The sequence below is a fragment of the Nyctereutes procyonoides genome, unplaced genomic scaffold (genome assembly GCF_905146905.1).
Source record: "Nyctereutes procyonoides isolate TBG_1078 unplaced genomic scaffold, NYPRO_anot_genome, whole genome shotgun sequence".
Taxonomy (NCBI): domain Eukaryota; kingdom Metazoa; phylum Chordata; class Mammalia; order Carnivora; family Canidae; genus Nyctereutes; species Nyctereutes procyonoides.
This window is the reverse complement of record NW_026575025.1, coordinates 7,365,135-7,385,664: the sequence shown is the minus strand read 5'-3', so window position 1 is coordinate 7,385,664 and position 20,530 is coordinate 7,365,135. Positions and strand designations below refer to the sequence as shown.

General features: G+C 52.9%; 1 protein-coding gene across 1 annotated transcript; it reads left to right on the top strand.

Annotated features, from left to right (window-relative positions):
• Positions 1-6,400: 6,400 nt before the first annotated feature.
• Positions 6,401-13,257, top strand: FADD (Fas associated via death domain). Its single transcript, XM_055315039.1, has 2 exons — positions 6,401-6,852; positions 9,219-13,257. Exons 1-2 carry the CDS (start codon positions 6,567-6,569, stop codon positions 9,587-9,589), a joined length of 657 nt encoding a protein of 218 aa, XP_055171014.1. The 5' UTR covers positions 6,401-6,566; the 3' UTR covers positions 9,590-13,257.
• Positions 13,258-20,530: the final 7,273 nt, after the last annotated feature.

The following is a 20,530-nucleotide window of genomic DNA, read 5'->3' as shown; positions in this document are numbered from 1 at the left end:
AAGCAGACGCTTAGTCAACTGAGCCACCCAGGTGCCTGGAAATAGACAATTGCCCTATAACCATCAAATAAATTAAATTCATAATTTAAAAGTTTCCAAAAAAGAAATCTCCAGGCCGAGATACTTTTGCTGGAAAAATCTGCCAAACATCTGAAGAAGAATTAACAATAATCTTTCATAATCTCTTCCAGAAAAGAGGGAACACTTCTCAAATTATTTTATGAGGCCAGTACTACTCTGATACCAGAAATAAACCAAAACAGTTGGAGGAGGGGGGAAACTACTCTCATGACCTAAAATGCAAAAATCCACAACAAAATATTAGCAAGCAAATCCAACAACATTTATAAAAAGAATTATACAGGGCAGCCCCGGTGGCTCAGCGGTTAGCGCCACCTGCAGCCCAGGGTGTGATCCTGGAGACCCTGGATCGAGTCCCATGTCAGGCTCCCTGCATGGGGCCTGCTTCTCCCTCTGCCTGTGTCTCTGCCTCTCTCTCCTCTCTGTGTATTCTCATGAATAAATAAATAAAATCTTTTAAAAAAAATAATTATACATCTTGAACAAATGGGATTTATTCCAGGTATAAGAGGCTGGTTAGACATGCAAAGATAAATCCATGCAGAGGCACCTGGGTGGCTCAGTTGGTTAAACATCTGACTCTTGATTTTGGCTCAGGTCTTGATCTCAGGGTCATGAGATAGAGCCCCGTGTCAGGCTCTGTGCTCAGTGAGGAGTCTGCTGGAGATTCTCTCCTTCTCTCTCTGCCCCTCCCCTGCTCGCTCTCTCTCTCTCTCTCTCTCTCTCTCTCTCAAATAAGTAAATGAATCTTTAAAAAGAGAGAAAGAAACAAAGAAAGAAAGAAAGATTCATGCAATCCACCACATCAGTAAGCTGAAGAAGGAAAATCATGTGATCATATCAATTGCTGCAGAAAAAGCATTTGACAAAATTCTGCAACCATTTATGATTTCAACAGCAACAACTAAAACTCTAAGCAAGTTAGGAGTAAAGGAGCATTACCTAAATTTGATAAAGAGCATCAGAAAGGAAGGAAGGAAGGAAGGAAGGAAGGAAGGAAGGAAGGAAGGAAGGAAGAAGAAAGAAGAAAGAAGAAAGAAAGAAAGAAAGAAAGAAAGAAAGAGCCCACAGCTAATATCCCGTATAATCCTGAAAGACAAAATGCTACCTGCCCCCCACTGCAATCAAGAACAAGACAAGGATGTCTGGGGATCCCTGGGTGGCTCAGCGGTTTAGCGCCTGCCTTTGGCCCAGGGCGCGATCCTGGAGTCCCGGGATCGAGTCCCACATCGGGCTCCCGGCATGGAGCCTGCTTCTCCCTCTGCCTGTGTCTCTGCCTCTCTCTCTCTCTCTCTCTCTCTCTCTCTCTCTCTCTCTGTCTATGATAAATAAATAAATAAATCTTTAAAAAAAAAAAGACAAGGATGTCTGTTCCCTTTGTGTTTATTCAACATAGTATGGGAAGTTCCAGCCCCTGCAATATGGTAAGGGAGAGAAATAGAAGGCGTACAGATTGGAGAGTTAAAAAAAACTGTCCTTGTTTGCAGATGACACGATTGTCTGCATAGAAAAATCCCAAAGACACAAACAAACACAAAAACACTTCTGAACTAACAAATGAACTCAGCAAGGCAGAAGGATATAAAATCAACATACAAAAATCAATCACATTTCTATATACTAAGAATGAACATGCAGGAATCAAAACTTAAAATAGAATAGCATTTATTTTTTTAAGATTTCATTTATTTATTCATGAGAGAGGCAGAGACATAGCCAGAGGGAGAACCAGGCTCCCTGCAGGGAGTCTTGATGCCAGACTCAATCCCAGGATCCCAGGTTCAAGACCTGAGTTGAAGACAGCTGCTCAACCACTGAGCCACCCAGGCGTCCCAAAATAGAATACCATTTAAAATGACTCCAAAGGAAACCAAATGCTTATTCTATGCATTTAACAAACCATGTACAGGATCTCAAAGCTGAAAATTATAATTTGCTGATGAAAGCAATCAAAGAAGGACCTAAATAAATAGACGTATCGGTGTCACAGATTGGAGGATTCAGTGTGGTAAAGAGGTTGATTCTCCCCAAATTGATCTAGATTTAATGCAATTCCTATTAAAAATCCCAGCAAGCTTTTCTGGACATAGACAAGCTTATTTTTGAGTTTATGTGGTAAGACACAGAGCCTAGAACAGCTAAGACAGTCTTAACAATGCAGAATAAAGTCAGAGGAGATGCTCTACACAAAATTAAGTTTTCCTATATAGCATCAACAAAAGGTGGTGTGTGGGGATGGATAGACTCATAGATCAATGGAGCAGAATAGGGAACATAGAAGAAAGTCAAATGTGTGCAACAAATTTTTGGCAAAGGCATAAAAGCATTCCACTAGGAGAAGGATGGCTTTCCAACACATAGTACTGGAGTGAGTAGACGCACCTACGGGCAAGACAAAACAAAACTCCACCTAAACCTTACACTTTGTACAAAAATTAACCCCAAATAGACCACAGAATGAAACAGAAAACTATAAAACTTTTAGATAAAAATATAGGAGAAAATCTTTGGGACTCAGAGGTAGGCAAAAGGATCTTACACTCTATACTAAAAGCATAAACTATAAAAGGAAAATTGGATAAAACTGAAAACTTGCTTTGTGAAAGATCATGTAGAGAAGATAAATGGACAAGGTACTTGCGTGGTGCAGTCGGTTAGATGCCTGACTCTTGGTTTTGGCTCATGTCATGATCTCGAGGTCCTGAGATGGAGCCCCACACCAAGCTCTGCACTCAGGTTGGAGTCTGCTTGAGATTCTTTCTCCCTCTGCCTCTGCCTGTCCTGCTCTCTATCTCTCTCTCTCTCACAAATAAATAAATATATTTTTTAAAAAAGATGGTTAAATACACAAACCTCAGATAGCAAGGCAGTAGGTTAGACTTGGGTACAGTTATGTCAGTGGAGGTCCAAATTAACCACACCTTATATAAGATTTGTCCATTCAGAAACATTTTGTGAGTACCTATTACGCACTGGCTAGTGTTCTGGGTGCTCGGCATCCCTGCCTCAAAGTATCACATTCTGGCAGGAGAAATGGATGAAAAATGCAGAGCAGGAAGCCAAGTATATGATAACTCAGGAGACAAGGGATGTGCAAGAGACAAAGAAGCAGGGTCTGCCAGCAGGGGTGAGGTCTGACAATCCTTGGTTGAACTCCTGCTGCGAGGGGCTCTTTCTCAGCCTTCCTCATGGGCTTCCCCACTTCTCCCACACAGCTGGACCCCCAGGGCTCAATTCTTGACCTTCTTTTCTGTCTTCTCTCTCCACATGGTTGACTTCATCTTGCAAGTGCTCTAAATACTAGACCAGTGAGGACTCTCCAGAGAAACAGATCAACAGGATATATAGAGATCCATACAAGAGAAGATTTAGAATAGGAATTGGCTCGAGCGGTCATGGAGGCCAAGAAGTCCCACAATGTGCAAGCCAGAGACTTAGAAGAGCCAGGGGTATAGTTCAGTCTGAATGTGAACCCCTGAAAATGGGGTGGGTATGGTGCTCTAGCACAGAGGGTAAATTCTCCCTTCCTCTGCCTTTTTGTTCTATCTGGACCCGTAACGGATTGGATGATGCTGACCCGCACTGGGGACAGCCATCTGCTTCACTCAGTGCACCGATTCAAATGCTCCTCTCTTGCAGAAGCACCCTCAGACACACCTAAGATCTGTCTAACCAGCTACCGGGCAGGCCTTAGTCCAATCAAGTTGACACATAAAATTAACCACCACAAACACCATCTAGCTGCCGAATTCTCCCCAATTCACATCTCCTGCCCTGGTCTCTGCTCCAAACCCTTGTCCTCAGCATACCACTGTCCAATTAACATCTCTAGCAGGTCCTACCCAACTCCCCCACCCACCCAACCCAAACCTCACCTGGATCAATCAGGGAACCTCCTCCATCCCTTAAACTTTACAAGCATCCTTGGTCTCCCTCCATTATGTACATCCCCAAATTGAAAGAAGGCTGTCCCCTTCTCATCGCCACCCCTGCTCCTCATTCAAATACCCTCATTTCCCATCAGGCTTATTCAGCTTCTACCCAGTGGCAGAGGGACCTCTAAAAATGTAACTCCAAGTTCATAGCAGCATTATTCGTAACACCCAAAAGGTGCTGTTAAAAAAGGAACAACAGGGGGTGGGGGCACCTGAGTGGCTCAGTGGTTGAGCGTCTGCCTTTGGCTCAGGTTGTGATCCCAGGGTCCTGGGATGGAGTCCCACATTGGGCTCCCCGTAGGGAGCCTGCTTCTCCCTCTGCGCCTCTCTCTGTCTCTCATGAATAAATAAAATCTTAAAAGAAAAACTATCTTTAAAAAGGGGGGAGGGAAATGGACCCAAAATTGAGTCACTTTTCCCCACGACAGCAAACCAAGACTCAACTGCCAGGTCCAGCCTCTCCCAGGCATGTAACCTCAAACCAGACAATCTGGGATTCCCTGTTGAGCATTTGTGAGGTGATCTGCATGATGAACCCTCATCTTCCCCCACAGAAGATGACTTTGCCAGAATAATCCATACTTCTTTAGAAAACTTGCTTTTCTTCCCCTCTTGCCTATACAAACCTCATTTTGTACACTCAGCTCCCCGGAACTCCTTTCTACTTGCGACATGGGATGCTGTCTGGTTCGTGAACTATTGAATACAGCAATTGGATGTTCAAATTTACTCAGCTGAATTTTGATTTTTAACTGGAAACAATGGAAATGTTCATCAGCAGATGACAGGACATATTCAAATGTGATCTTTCGGTACAATGGAGTTCTACTGACCAGTTCAAAATGGGCAGAGCCACATCATATGCTACAACACGGACGAACCCTGGAAACATTTTGCCCAGTGAGAGAAATGAGGCAGAAAAGGCCACATCGTATATGGTTTCATTGATGTGAAATGTCCAGAACAGTCAAATCCGAAGAGGCAGAAAATAGTTATCAGGGGCTGAGCAGAGGAGGAAGGAAAGGAAGTAGTTGCTAAGAGGTAGGTTTCTACTGCCAGTGATGGAAATGTTCTAAAATTACCTAATGGTGAGGCTTGCCCAACCTTATGAATGAATATAGTAAAATCCACTGAAAGGTGCACTTTAAACAGGTAATGTATATGGGTTGCAAATTCTGTCTCAATTATATATATATAAATATATACATAAATGTATATAAGTATATATAAATACATTATACATATATATATATAATGTTTTTTTAAGGTAACTCAGATGGCTTCACTTCCCTGCTCACACTCTGCAGACGCTCCATCTCAAGGGCAGTAAAGCCGGGTCTGCACCTGGCCCGGACTGCACCCTCCTAATTCACCCCTGCCCTCTCTTCTGTGGCTCCCTCTGCCTCCCCGGCTCTGCTCCAGACCCTTCGGTCCGCCAGCTGTTCCCGGAAGCTCCGCTTTCACGTGCCTCTGCTGTGGCTTGCCCCCGGCCCGCACCCTCCCCCCCCACGCCCACACACGGGGGGCCCCTGGCGCCGGCGCCTGCACCTGGCCGCGCACCTGCACCTGGCCCCGCGCACCTGCACCTGGCCCCGCGCACCTGCACCTGGCGCCCGCACCTGCACCTGGCCCCGCGCACCTGCACCTGGCGCCCGCACCTGCACCTGCGCGCTGAAGCCCGCTCTGATCGCCCCTCTAATCGCGCCCCCACCTCCACACTCCGCATCCCCTCATCCTTCTGCCCGGGCTCCTGTTATTTGGGGCATATTGTAGGACTTACTTATCTGCATTACGTAAGCTTAGGTACTGATGACGTAACTCCCGGCAGGCGGGCACATCTGCTCTGCGCCCAAATGCGTCCCCAGCACCCACGGCCTGACGCAGTAGGCGCTCCAAAAATCCTAAAAGCATTCAAACGCGTAAGTGACTATAACTTTAAAGATGAAATAATGAAATCAAACTTCAAAACCTCAATAAACCTCTGAACAGATTTTCCCGCACAGAGAGAGATGCGCCGTGAGCGTTGAAACACCTCCTGCACTTTCACAAACGGTACGAACACACGCACTTATCTTCGGCGTCCGCAGGGCAAGGCGGCCCGGGAGCCGCAGCCCACGCTCTGGGCCCGCGCGCGCGCGTCTCGGGACTGGGTGGGAGGAGGTCCGCAGGGCGCAGGCGCGGAGGCCCGGCAGACCGGGGCCGCACGCTCTCCGGGGCCGCCCCCTGGTGGCGGCCGCGCGCCTTCCGGGCGGAAACGGCTACAGTGGAGCCGGGGACGCATGCGCGGGTCCCGGAGTTCTCGCGAGATCCGGAGCTGGGGCGTGAGTGCAGGCGCGGTCTTCCGGCAGTGGGGCCGGAGGCCCGGGCGCGGGGCGCGGGGCGCTGGGCCGGGGCGCGGGGCGCGGGGCTTGGCCTGGGGCCGGTGGCGCAGCCGCGTGACGGGGAAGCTGGGCCTCCGGGGGCCGCGGGGCCGCCGAGCGGAGGGCCGGGTCGAGCTGGGCTGGGCTGGGCCGGGCCGGGCCGGGCTGGGCCCCGCCGCGGCCCGCCGCCATGGACCCGTTCCTGGTGCTGCTGCACTCGGTGTCGACCGGCCTGTCCAGCGACGAGCTGACGGAGCTCAAGTTCCTGTGCCAGGGCCGCGTGGGCAAGAGGAAGCTGGAGCGCGTGCACAGCGGCCTCGACCTCTTCAACGTGCTGCTCGAGCAGAACGAGCTGGACGCCGAGCGCACCGGGCTGCTTCGCGAGCTGCTGGCCTCGCTGCGGCGCCAGGACCTGCTGCGGCTCCTGGACGACTTCGAGGCGGGCGCGGCGGGCGGGGCCCCTCCGGAGGAGCGAGGTAGGCGGGCGGGGGCGGGGGTGGAGCACGGGGCGGAGGGGCGCGGGGAGGTGGGAGCGGGGGGTGGGGGAGGGGCGCGGGGCCCCGGGGGCTAGGGGACCGACGCGGGGAGGGGCCGGGAGGCTTGGCACGGCCCCTTCGCCCAGCTGTCGTTGTGACCCGCCAGCAGCGCGCCAACAGCCTTTCCCGGGTCTGATTGGAGCAGGTTTTCTCCTAGACACTCCTGGGAGGCGGGTGAGCTGCCCCCTTTGCAGACGAGAGAGCCAAAACTCATAAAAGTCAAGTTCCTTTGGGTTGGGAAACATGAATACACACACACACACCCAGTTCAGTGTTTTCTCGGTGATTCCGCTTCTTCGCTTCTTCGGGCTGCGGTGGAAGCTACTCCACAGGACAGGGCGTGGCCCCCTCTGGGCGGAGCTGGGTGAGCCTGCCCCGCCGCTTCCCTGGGCTTTCTGCCTCTGGGAATACCCGCTGGCGCCCTTGACCCAGAGCAGTACTGAAACCAGCTCCGCCGCCGCCGCGTTCTGGTTTTCACTAGCCCCGTAGTAGGTTCTGCAGTCCTCCTCCCCTCTGACCGAGTCCGAGCTGTGTGGCTTCCTACCCCGTGCTCTCCACCCTCTCTAGGGTTTGCAGAGGCTTCGAGGGGTAAAAATGAGACCTGAGCAGAGCAGGGCTCCTCAGCCGGGCCTGTGTTCTCAGAGCCCGGGGAGGGGGGAGGGGAGGGGAGGGGGGAGGGGAGGGGGAGCGCTTTGGGGAAACCCCATGTAGTCCCGAAGCTCTGCCCTGGCATCAGTCCTTCCATCACCAAATCAAACAGGACAGACCTGCCGCAGCACAGGTGTTACTCCGTAAAGACTTGTGCTTCCTGGTGCAGATTGGGGCAAATTCAGATTTCTTGTCTGACACACACGCACCCACATATATACATAAACACTCAGTGCTGTGCAAACAAAACAGGACTTATAAGAATTACATTTTCAAGGACACTCAATGGAGGGGAGATTTGGACGTAATACATTTATAAGGTAGTCCACAAAACACAGATAATAACATTTTAGATTTACATGTGTGTAGATCCTGTGTGACGCAGGAGAGTACACCAGAGATGAGCAGGTGTGGGTGAGGTGATGAGGGCCCGTCCTGTATTACTCTCACACAGAAGACAGGATAGCATCACGGTTAAGAGTGGACCGACGTGAGACAGTCAGCGGTTTCACTCCCTGGCTGTGCCATTGTCTAGCTGTATGACATCAGGAAAATCACTTGGCTTCCCTGTGCCTCGGCTTCCCCCTCTGTACCAATTTATCACAGTAAGACAAGTGCCCACCTGTCTACCTCCAGGGGCTGGAATGCAGAGTTGTCACACTGGCTGACCGTGTCGTGGGGGTAACTGAAGATGCACATCTGCTGGGGCCTCTAAGCAGCATTTTGTCCTCTGCTCGCCCACCATTCTAGACATAGCCTGTTAGGGTCTGTAGTGCCCCACCTGCTGATCTCAGGGGTGGCTTTTCAGGAAGTGAGGACGTCCTAGCCCCGGACCAAAGACTGATGGTCAGTCCAGGCAGCTTCCAAAATAAGAATTGGGCTATTTTAGCGCCCTGGGACTGCCATACAGAGGACCCCCAACATGGGGCCTTGGAGCAACATGGACTTGACTCTTTCCCAATTCTGGAGCCAGAAGCCAGAAGTCAAGCTGTCAGCAGAGCCAGACTTCGTTTGGAGGCTCTAGGACAGCATCCTTCCCCCACCTCCAGATTCTGGGGGCTCCAGGCATTTTGCCACATCCTTCCAGTTTCTGGCTCCGTGGTCCTGTGGCCTCTTCTTTATGTCCTATAAGGGTGCTGGTCACTGTGTTTAGGGCCCACCTGGACAGTCGAGGATGATCTCATCCCCAGATCCTCCACTTCGTCACATCTGCCAAGACCCTTTTCCAGATAAATTAATGTGCACAGTTTCAGGAATATGAGGTGGACATAACTTCTTAGAGGCCACCATTTAACCCACTACAGGGTGGGATGGGGGAGCGATTCCATTTCCTTCCTTTAGACATCTCACAGGCCCTCCCTCAGTTTCCCCCATCCAAGTGGTTACCTGCACTACCACCCACCCCAGCCCAGTCACATCTTCAGCAGGCCACACCTTTTGGGTAGTGTTTTGGGAGTGGGCTTAGGGCAGGACGGGAGGCCACCCTTGGGTTTTCTATGACCTCCTGACGTCTCTACTGCTGGGTGACTCCAGCCTCTGCAAGTGGACTTCCTATATACCCAGCATTTAGGTCAGCCCTGAGAAGCCCACTGGGAATGTGGGATTACTTGTCTCTGAAGAGCTCCCCAAGCTTCTGGTAAATCCTTTTCTTTCCGCAGACCTGCATGCAGCATTTGACATCATATGTGATAACGTGGGGAAGGACTGGAGGAGACTGGCTCGTTACCTTAAAGTGACCGATGCTAAGATTGATGCCATCGAGGAGAAGTACCCCCGCAACCTGACTGAGCAGGTGAGGGAGTCGCTGAGAGTCTGGAAGAGCTCCAGGAGGGAGGACGCAGCAGTGTCCCACCTGGTGAGGGCGCTCAGGGCCTGCCAGCTGAACCTGGTGGCCGACCTCATCGAGGAGGAACAGCAGGCCCGAGGCCTAGAGAATGAGAGCAAGAGCAGTAGAGGTGGCAGTGGTGGCACTACTATGTCCTTGAGGTCGTGGGACTCAGACAGGCCTGCCTTGGGGACCCCTTGGTGACCCAGGGGCCCCTCCAAGGGCCCAAAGGCATCCACACAGCTTGAACTTTGGTTCCCCCACCAAGGTTAACTAAGTCCTTCCACCCAGTGCCTTGAAGACCTGGCAGTGAGCTGTGACAAGGCACCTCGGCACTCGAGCCACAAGCCACAGCTGGCTTCTCAATCAGTGGGCATCCATCGAGTGCATACTTTGTGCCAGGTGGGGCTTGGGGCACCGTGCAGATGCCTTCATTTATTCCTCGTGATCGCTCTTGAAACAGAGAGCCTCTTGTCCCATTAAATCAGTGCCTGCAGGAGGACGTTTTGGATCTATGTCCAGCACAGAAGGAGCGTAAAAATCAGCGGTTATCTGTGTCATTTATCTGGGAGTGGAGCCAAAGCTGTCAGGCTCCGGAGTCCACACTGTGACCACCGGGCTATTCTGCTGCTGCCACAGTTGGTCAGAGGCTTGGAGGCCATCAATATAGCCCCATACACCAGAGCCAGTGGCATAGGGAGACCTGTTGGGGTCATGGCCCTTGAGGGTGTTAGGAGACAGGAAGATTTGTGAGGATGGCCTGCTGTAGGACCATTAAGTGCCTGAGGTGATTGAAACACAGTCAGTGCCCTATATAAATGTGAGTCCTTAGAAATATTGTGCCTTCTGTGATGCTATAGTGTGTTAACTATTTTGTATCAAAATCAGTGTTCTGATAACAGATTTATAAAGGGAGTTGGCTCCTGTCATTTTAAAAAATGCCCCTAAAAAAAAGAAATTAAAAATGCCCCTACTTGGTCTTCTTGCTTCTAAGATAATTCTATTGAGGCATAAACAGGTCTGCTAGAGGCCCACCTTTCACCAGCTTCAGACCCACCTGTCTCTGAGATGCATCAGAGAGCCACGTGGCCATCCCTGGTTCAGGCCTTTTGGCTATTAACTTGGGAAAGCCTCATGTGATGTCATCCCACACCATCTTGGCCTTAGGTTGTTGAGATCCTGAGCACACTGTCCTGCTAAGCCATGGACCAGCCTTTGAGCCCCTGCACACCTTCAGCAAGGATGTAATGATGCCAGGCACTGAGGGTCTGGGGCCACAGCAGGAAATGAGAGAGAAGTGGCCTTGCTCTGTAGACCCCAATTGCCTGTGTTCCTGGCTGGCTCACAAGCAGGGTGCTACCAAGGAGCTGAGCCAGTCTCCAGTGCATTCCAGTGTGCCTGGCCCTGTGTCATGCACTGTATGTTTCCACCACCTGCCCGCGCACCTGCCTCTTCAGGCCTTTGGTCAGAGCTAGTTCTGTGGATAATAGACATGTCAGCACTGTCAATAAATGTCAGCGGCTTGGCTAATGGGTAGCTTTTGGAAGTAGGTTTGTTGAAAAATGTGTCCCTGTTTCTTGAACAGAAGCTGATTTCATAGGTTTTAACATTCATGATTTATGAGATAAGCTGCTGAAAGGGTAAATGCCAAACATCCTGACCTCTGCCCTATATCCCCCTGCATGCCTCTCACACCCGAGAGGCGCCCCAACCTTCCATCATACCATGTGTTTGATAGAAACTTCAAAGACCTGTGATTTCTGCACTTGAAATTTTCCCCAGCCACAAGCAGACAGGCCTTGGTCCCCAGCTCTGTCATGGCTCTGTCACTGCCTTGCTCCTGTAGCCCGTCTCTCAGTCCCACATGCTGCGGAGGCGCTGGATTTTTCCCACCACTCATACCCCAAGACCTCCATGGAGAGCAGCTCCTGTCCGTGTGGTGAGAAGAAGGAACATGGTCTGGAGCAGCCTGACCTCTTGAAGATGAGATCTGAGTTCTGAGGCTCGGAAAAAATGGTGGGTGAGGAGTCTCCGTCCTGCACTGGGCCATGCAGGGCAGAGCTGTACAGCCTGGTGACATGGGGTGGACTTGCCCAGGAAGCTGCCCCCAGAAGACAGTGGCTCAGAGCCCCCATTTGTTCAACCGGTTTACACGCGAACAGTCAGGAGGCTTCTGCCATAAGGAGCACCGTGGCCGGCATTGATGTGAGACGACAGGACAAGCAGCCTGCCCTCGGGAAGCACACAGGTTCCCCTACCTTGTGAGGTAAAAGGACAGATGCTTATTTAAGCACTGGAAATGGAAAGATAAGCAAGCACCAAGCGTTTGAAATTGATGATTTTTTGAATGATAATATTTATACTTTCTGTAATGTGTTTTAATTGTCTACCACATATAAGAATGAATATAAGCTGGACTATTTGGTGGGAGTGTCCCCAGAGACCACTAGAGTCAGACCCTCTGCCCCTGGTGGCTTCCCCTGGAAAGGGGCAATTAGATAAATACCAAGTGCTTGCCCAAATCTGTAGCCACTTGTTCATCAGGTATCTTGGAAATAAGCAGTAACATTTCACCCAGAGCCCCAGAGGTTCTATTCCTTATGATTTCACTTCACTTGAACCCAGCTCATGGCCGCAGGTCCTGAGGTGTCACTTGTCACCTTCACGTCTGAGCCTGTCCCCACCATGGATTTTAACCACCACTTTGAAGTGGAAGGTGTTCTGGGACAGGTCTACCGACGTCTGGCCAGAACTATCACCTTTGTGACAGGACCAATTACACACTCACAGGTCCAGGGATTAGGCCACAGGCATCAGGGGCTCAGGCATTCCGCCCATTGCACACAGACTGCAGCTCCCCGTGCCTGTGTCTCTAGGCCTGGCACCACAATCTACCCTGTTGCCCAAGGTACAGATGGGGTCCCCTACCCCCCCCACCCACACACACCGAGCCCCATCCCTTCTCTCCAGAGCCCTGCCTCTCCTCTTCCCCACCCTCCGTCAGCCCCCAGACACAGCAGTACCATACTCCACAACCTTGACCTAGCAACGGCAAGCTCTCCATGCATCTTATCTTTTACTTTTGTATTTGTACTTCCGTGATAAGGCCCCTGACTCATCTTGCGGACTGCTTTCTAACCACGTGATTCTGTGCGTTATGTTTGGAGCCAGCCAACAAGCATGACTTGGAGCAGCATGAGCTCACGTGACGATGGCTAGTCACTGGACATATTTCAACAGAAAGGCAGAATTTCCCTTCCATGGGGAAAACTTGCAGCTGAGATCCTCTTTCATCAAAGAAGCCCTGTTTCTTAAGTCACCGACCGAGTGACAGTATGGCAAGAGTCACACATGTATGCCAACTACGTTCATGTCAACAAGGAACAGAATCCCATTCACTGAGCCAGACACGTGACCTGTGGATGAAGCTTTTGTGGTATGGCTTGAATAGAAAAACATCGTGGGCCTTTGGGTCACCCCAGGCATCAGGCAGACATGAGGCCTCCCGATCTCCCAAACCTGCCTGTCAACAGTCTAGACACCAGGTGACAATATTTTGTTTCTGCAAAATGTGTTTCATGGCGCAGAGCCGTTTAGGATGGCAAAGTTCTGGACTGGGGTGGTGGGAATGTTTGTATAACACTGTGAATGTGCTCGGTGGCACTTTAAAAATGGTTCAAAGGGGCCCCTGGTGGCTCAGTGGTTGAGCATCTCCCTTCTGCTCAGGTTGTGATCCCGGGGTCCTGGAATTGAGTCCCACATCAGGCTCCCCGCAGGGAGCCTGCTTCTCTTGCCTCTCTCTCCGTCTCTCATGAATAAATGAAATCTGTAAAACAACAAAAATTAAAATTAAATAAAAATGGTTCAAAGGATAGATTTTTATCTACATTTTACCACACACAAAAAAATCCTACTACATCATATTAACTATGCATTTAACTGTGATATTAATCTAAATTGTGTCTTGAGGGTTTTCTCTCCTTGGTTTGTAGTTTTACTGGCATTTTATAATTCATGAGGGCCTGAAGCATAAGCTTCTATCTGACATTGTGTTTGTAGGTATTGAAGTAACATGATCAATAAAACCTTGCTCATCACTGGGAGACTGGGTCCCTGTTATCTGCCCAAAGGGGTTTCTAGCTGGAGAAACCCAGCTCCAAGGATCCCCAGACCCCTTGGGATCAGCCTGACAGGCAGCATCATGATGCACAGTAGGGCCACCCAGCCCTGAACACCTCGTCCCTGAACTCCCACCCTGCTGTTCTCTCCGCACGGACCCCTGGTCCCTACTGGACCTACAGCCCTGCTCAGACAGCCAGTCTTAGGGCAGCCTTGTCTGACCCCCCCCCCCCTCACCTGGGTGCACACAGGGGCGGTCAGGCTGTGACTGCCTGCTTGGGCAGATGCAGGCAGGCCACCCCTCCATCCGTCACCAATGCCAGTGCCCCTGGCCATTGTGTCCTCATGGTACCTAGTCCCAGCAAGGTCCCTCCAGGGACCCCAGGAGGGTGTCTCTCACCCCCTGAATCCCCGCAGGCCATACCAAGGGTCCCTCTCTCCAGGCAGGGTTGATGCCATGTGCATTTAAGAGTGTATATCCTTTTGCTGTGAGCTGTTTCATGCATCCATTCATCTGTCCATGAATTCATGAAGCAACTTGACCTGGCTGGGTGACCCCCCACAGCAGAACACCACCTCCTACCCCCCTTGCTCACCTGATGAGACCCTCTCTATGGGTTATTGTGAGGTTCAAAGAGATGAGATGTGTCTGGGAATGATTGGCACGTTGTAAAGGTCATTAAATGTCCTCATTTTAACGGTTTCTGAGTGTTTTAAAAGGACTTGGCTTTACACTGGCTTGGCTAAGTCCTAACACTCAAATCACAGTTTCAATCCCAGAGGTCTTTGGAGGCAGCGATGCCACCTGGGAAAGCAGTCCCAGTGCCTCTCAGATGGGCACCGAATCCTGTGGAGGAGTGGGGGAGGGGAAGCCTGTGTCGTCCAGCCCCACTAACACCCCAGACTGTAAACCAGAGACTTGTAGGAAATGAGATACATGTGTGTAGATGGGCAAGACTAGGAGGCTACATCATCTTTCACCTTTCAGGGAGGCCGGCCTCCGAGTCCACTGCCCAGGTTCGAGTGCCCACTGTGCTGTGTGGCCGGGGCACAGGGCAAGCCCCGAAAGAGGATCTGGGACCCCAGCCACAGCATGGTACGGAGACAGCACAGACATGCAGCCCACGAAGCCCCTGAACCCACTGGCTCTGCCCCGAGCTCCCTGTCCGGGGAGCCAACACTTGGTTTTCAAAAATTTTAAGATTTGCTTGGATCTGGTATTTGCAGTGAAGATGGTCACGTGGGAATTTAGAATATGATAAAGATAGTGTTTCAGATTGGGTTGGGGGGGAAGGGGGTACTGAGCCATTGCAGGGGGGTCACTTGCCTCACCCCTCCCATGCAGAGGTCCTGGGCCTGCTGGGTGTGCAGGAGGAAGCCAGGAGGCCAGATGGGAGCAGGAAGGAGAGTGCTGTCAGATTAAAGACTGGGCTCTGACCACTTTGAGAACTGGCGATGTCTGCTTGTAGGGACAACACGACCGTCACCCCCCACCCCTAACCCGCAGGCTCACTTCCCGCTGGCCCAGTTACTCCTCACCAGCAGCCGGCCTGCCCAGGTGATCCCTGATGCTGGTGATAACACAACACATAGCAGCAGCTGCTGCCCTGTCCCCCTCATCCGCGTTGCCCGAGGAGCAGGGTGAGGTTAGTGCAAGGTATTCTGAGAGAGGGGCCGTGCTCACCTAACTTCCACCCACCCTACATTGTTGTAATCATCCCTTTTCATTTGTAGTGTCATCCATCTCTGCACCGCATTTAGAAATGAAAATGTATCCTAGGCGCATGTGTATGGGAAACAGTATGTGGGGTTCAGTACCGTCCACAGTCTCAGGCACCCACGGAGCATCTTAGACGGTCCCCCCACCCCTCTCCCGCCAGATCGATAGACAGGTTTGGGAGGCAGGGAGCCGTTCATAGATGAAAGAATGCAAGTTTAGGGTTAAAGAGCCTGTTGGCTTTTCAACAAGCATATGCTGAACACTTAGTGTGCGGCAGACGCTGCCAGGACAGGGGCTTTCAGGGAACTTTCTGTTCCAGACAGACAGACATCGGCAATCACAGGAACAGACATGGGATCCCTGATGGAAGGCCCAGGGAGCTCTGGGGGACTGCCCAGGGCTGGGTGGACCAGGCAGCCTCTGTGAGGGACGAGGGACAGGTAGCAGTGCAGCAGCTGGGAAGGGCAGGGCAAGGCAGTCTCTTGGGGCGCATGGTGCTGACTAAGCAGCATGACAAAGGTCTGGTGGTGGTTTTGGTGGCAGTGGCAGCTCCACGATCCCCTGGATCGGCTCCGCAAGAGACTCCCCCCCCCCACCCCACCCCCCGCTGCCACTGCCCTTGAACGCCTAGCTGGGTGGCGTCAACCACTCCGAGCTCTGTTCCCTTTTGTTTGCCATTTCTGTGTTGCAGCGACAGCCTCCCTTGAGTTTGACTTTCGCCCTAAGAGCCCAGGAAGGACAGTAGAGGCCATGTGATCAGATTTGCATTTTTCCAGCCTTGGCTGTCACTGGACTGGAGGGCGCTAGAGGGACCATGGGAGCCCTGTTCGAAGGCCACTGGATGGGGGCTTGGTGTCGCAGGTGATGCTGGAGGGACCGGCAGGAGCAGTTTTCCAATCTGGGGTCTGGCATGAGAGAGGGAGGTGCCCTGGAAGTTCGAGGGGGCGTCCAGCGGGCAAGGTAGTGAGGACTTGGTGAGGGCGGGAGCCGACTTCCAGACAGGGGCAGAGCCCAGACCCTGGAAGGGGAGGACAGGGAGAAGCCGGGGCCGAGGTGGCAGGTGGGAGGGAACTCCGCACCTGCCCGCCACCCCCCACGCCCCCAAGAATCTTCTGAAAGTGTGTTCCAACTCAGATGCCTGGGCCCCACCCCCAGAGAGTCTGACTCAGCCCTGGGTGGGGCCGTGCGTTGCCTCACCACTGCCTGGGGCCCAGTGATGGTTTCATCACCCTGAGGAGCAGCAGGAACTGACCTAGCTCTAACATCTGCCCAGGCCAGGACCCCCGGGGCCACGGGGCGGGGGGGGGGGGCGTCCCCTGCAAGCCCCAAGCCAGAGCCAGAGCTGCAGGGGACAGGGAGGGGGTATGTCCCTGGGAGGCAGGCGGTCACCTCCAGGAGCCCAGGACTGCTGAGTCCGGAGTTTCAGGTCCGCCGTCCACCCAGCTGGCAATGGCACTCTCGGATTTGGTTTTGGTTTTGGTTTCAGGTGAATCTGCGAGGCTCTGCCACCCAATGCGCCAAACAAACAGGGTGTGATTCACCCTCTTCCCTCCCTGCCTGGGCTCCAGCCTCCTCCAGGGGGCCGGGGAAGGGGCACTGGATGCTTCTGACACCCACAGAGTCCCCTGCAGCTGGGATCCCCAGTCCCCATGACGTTGCATTCAGTGCTGGGCCCCACTGGGGGAGGGAGCGCGCTTTTGCCTGTAAGCACCTACCATCTCCTGCTCTTGAGCCCCCAACCCTGCACTTCCTGTGAGTAAAGTTGGGGCACTCCCACCTTCCCCTAGGGCTGCTGTGGGGCAACACTGAGTTGTGATCATCAAGAGGTGGTGACTGCCTTAGGCACTGGGGATGGAGGCGAGGACTCAGGGATGCACAAAGTGTGGGGCCCAATGTTGAGGGCTTCCAGGTATAACGGGAGACACAGAAACAATGACAAGATGCCAGTCCCAAGAGCTGAAGTGATTTGTCAGGTCACAAAGTGAAGCTCGGACTGGAACCTGAGGCTCATGCCAGTTCCAAGACCCCTAAGTGTGTTTCCAGGAAGGGGCTTTTGGAGTTGGGTTTCATAGGATACATAGGAGTTCTCCAGATGGTGAGCAGTTCAGGCATGGGGAAAACAAGAAGTGCAAAGGCCAGGAGGTGAGAAATTGGAGGGCTCGTTGTGGAGGCAGCCAGAGGATGGAGTCATGGGGCTGGTTCCTGGCAGGCTGAGGGGGCTGTTTGCAGCCCAAGAGCAAAGGAAAGGCCTGAATTTAGCTTCTAGACAAAAAGGAGCCAGTAGCATCTTTGAAGCAGGACAATGACATGATTGTGAGCCTCAGTTTCCCAGCGATCCGGGGAGTGCATTTGTTCATCAGAAAATGAGAAGACAAAACAACAACTAGATGGCCAAGCGCTGTACTGCAGCGTGGGCTGAGTCAGGAGGGGAAACAACACACGCAGAAAGAGAGGTACAGTCGCTTCTAAAGGACTCAGTGCCTTCCTTACGGCCGTCTAGCAGCTTTGGCTGCTTTTGAGGTGCTTGGAGGGCTTGCCTCTGGCTTCAGCTTCACGGGTGCCTGGGGCTGTGGTTGAGGGAGGTAGTTTTCCCCCTGAGACAAGTGAGCAGTGCAGGTGCATGGATGGGGGGTTGTGGCAGTAGGAGGTGGGAGAGTGGGGGCTTCCCGGGTTCCGCCACACCAAGCACCTGCCTGCCCTGCAGCACTTTCTAGCTCCCTGAGCAGCCCTGCAGGCCCAGAAAGCGCCGGGTCCAGGGTGGGGGCGAACCCCATCCCAGCCTGTGTCCTGTCCGGGGGTACCCTGGGCAGTGTCACCGCAGGCTGTCACTGGGGAGCATCTCTGCCCTGTGCGGGAGCACCCGCAAAACTGAAACAAGGCTGGTGTGTGCTCCAGAAACACTCTGCTGAAAGCACAGCCAGCCAGCCCTGGAAATAACCCCGTCGGCTGGCTTCCCGCCCAGAGAAGTCAGGGTGGAGACAGGGAGCCACACTTCCGGTCCCCACACTCTTTTATTTTAGGAAAGTCAAGGCTCCCCACCCGAGGCTGCCTGCCTGCCACAGAGTCCAGGGCAGCTCCTGCTGGAGAGCCCTGCGGCTGGAGGCAGGAGACTGGCCCTCCCTCCCCCGACTCGCTCCTTGACCAGCGCGTGTGCTCAGTCACCCTCACACTGGGCACTGTTGTGGGTGTTGGGAGCAGCTGGGCCCCGGACCCCAGATCCTGGACCTGCATGCTATGACGCCACAGGCACCAGCGTCCTTCCCTGTGCAGCAGGGACAGAGCAGCGGCAAGTCGGCTGTGCCCTGAGGACACAAGGGGGCAATGCAGACAAGGTCGGTGCCGTGCACACATGCACCTGGCCCCACGTACTGCCCCCACTGGGCTCTGGTCACACACTTCTTCCTGACCCCGAGGAGCCAGCTTACCAGGCCCCTGGGCTCCTCTCAGCAGCCTCCCACCTGTACACCCCTGACCTATCCCCCTGTAGGGTCCCGAGGCCTGCTCCAAGTTACACCGCCCCACCCCCACCGCACCAGCAGCCTTGGCTCCTATTTCCAGAATGAAGAGAGGCCTCCCAACCCCTGCGGGCAGGGGCCCCTTCTTCCACCTGACCCCCACTTCTGGCCTCCCAGCTCCTGTGCCTGGCTCGATGCTTGATGCTCAGATGCTCTCTGCCTCTCTTGGAACAGGCACCTGCCTCCTCCCCACGCCCCTGCCTCCATCTCTTCTGAGCCAGGCCCCTCCTCCTGAGCATGGAACCTGACCCCCTTGTATTTCTGTGTTCCCATCACCTTCCTGCCTTTCCCGAGGCACAGTGCCCCCAGGGCCAGCTTGGCTGTTTTTACCTTAGCCTCGTAACCACCTGCTCTTCTGCTTCCTTAGCTTTTTCTTTAAGGTGACTCTCAGGACACCTGGGTGGCTCAGTGACTGAGTGTCGCCTTTGGCTCGGGTCATGATCCTTCAGTCCTAGGATGGAGTCCCACATCGAGCTCCCCGAAGAGAGCTTGCCTCTCCCTCTACCTGTGTCTCTGCCCCTCTCTCTGTGTCTCTCACGAATAAATAAATAAAATCTTTACAAAAAAAAAGAAATCAAGATGTCTTTAAAAAATAAAATAAAAAAATAAAGTGACTCTTTTGCACAAATGGGGCGCATGGCTCACAGATCTTAATTATAAATTAAAGAGAGAGCTTGAGGGATCCCTGGGTGGCGCAGCGGTTTGGCGCCTGCCTTTGGCCCAGGGCGCGATCCTGGAGACCCGGGATCGAATCCCACGTCAGGCTCCTGGTGCATGGAGCCTGCTTCTCCCTCTGCCTGTGTCTCTGCCTCTCTCTCTCTCTCTGTATGACTATCGTAAATAAATAAAAAAAAAAAAAAAAAGAGAGAGCTTGATGTCTCCATCACAAAAGGAAAGCAGGTGGGCAGTGCTAGGGTCTGTTCACACCTTCCTTACGAGAGGCCCCTGATGTTCAGCTGAGGCACAGCTGCCCAGAACTCAGGCTCATTTCCCAGCTCACCTTGCAGTGAAGTGCAGACATCCTCCGGAGTTCTGCATGTGAGCAGGAGCAGCAGGTGGATGCATGCTGCAGCATCCCCTTCTTCCTTCTAGAACACAGGCTCCAGTAATAACTGGAGCACTGGCAGCTCCGTTGGGCCATGAGAGGAAACACAAGAAGACAGAAGGAGCCAGGGCCCCTGGTGACCTTGGAGCCTCTCCACCAGCTCTCGAGGTTTTATCTCAGGCCTGCATTTGTTTGAGAGAAATAAACTTCTCTCCCTGAAGCCACTGTGGTTTGGGGATTTCAGAAACACAGTATCGGTTGGGTTAAGCAGACAGTGACTGTAAAAAGGAATGAAAAAATAATATTCTGAAATTGTCAATAAAACCAGCTGCCCTTTCAGGCTCTGGACGCGAGGGCTACTGTCTTTGTTAAAGAAGACATTAGTCATCATTGGCCCAAGACTGTCTCCATGCATTCAGGACTGGCCAGTCCCTGACACGGGAGCGACTTTCTCACCACGTGACTCAGAGCTAGTTAGTGCCAGGTCCCTTACCTCACTGCTCCCTAAAATCAGCGGGCTGGACATGCCCTGTGGGCCCAAAGCGCAGCTCGGGAGGAGAGAGCGTGTTTCCCTCAGCACCCCATCGACCGCCCCCACTTGTGGCCTGGGACCACCTGGCCATCCACGCTCCCCGGGGCCCCGTGCACTCAGCCACAATGAGCAGCCCAGCTCCAAGCAGCCGGCGTGTTCATCGCCCTCCGGAGCTCCATGTCCCGAATCTCCCGCAGCTGCATGCCTCCTCCTC

Excerpts from the sequence above, each read along its gene's own strand:
- FADD (XM_055315039.1), top strand. The coding sequence starts at position 6,567 with ATGGACCCGTTCCTGGTGCTGCTGCACTCGGTGTCGACCGGCCTGTCC. Across the intron at positions 6,853-9,218 it reads GGCCCCTCCGGAGGAGCGAG|ACCTGCATGCAGCATTTGAC; the intron begins GTAGGCGGGCGG and ends TTCTTTCCGCAG.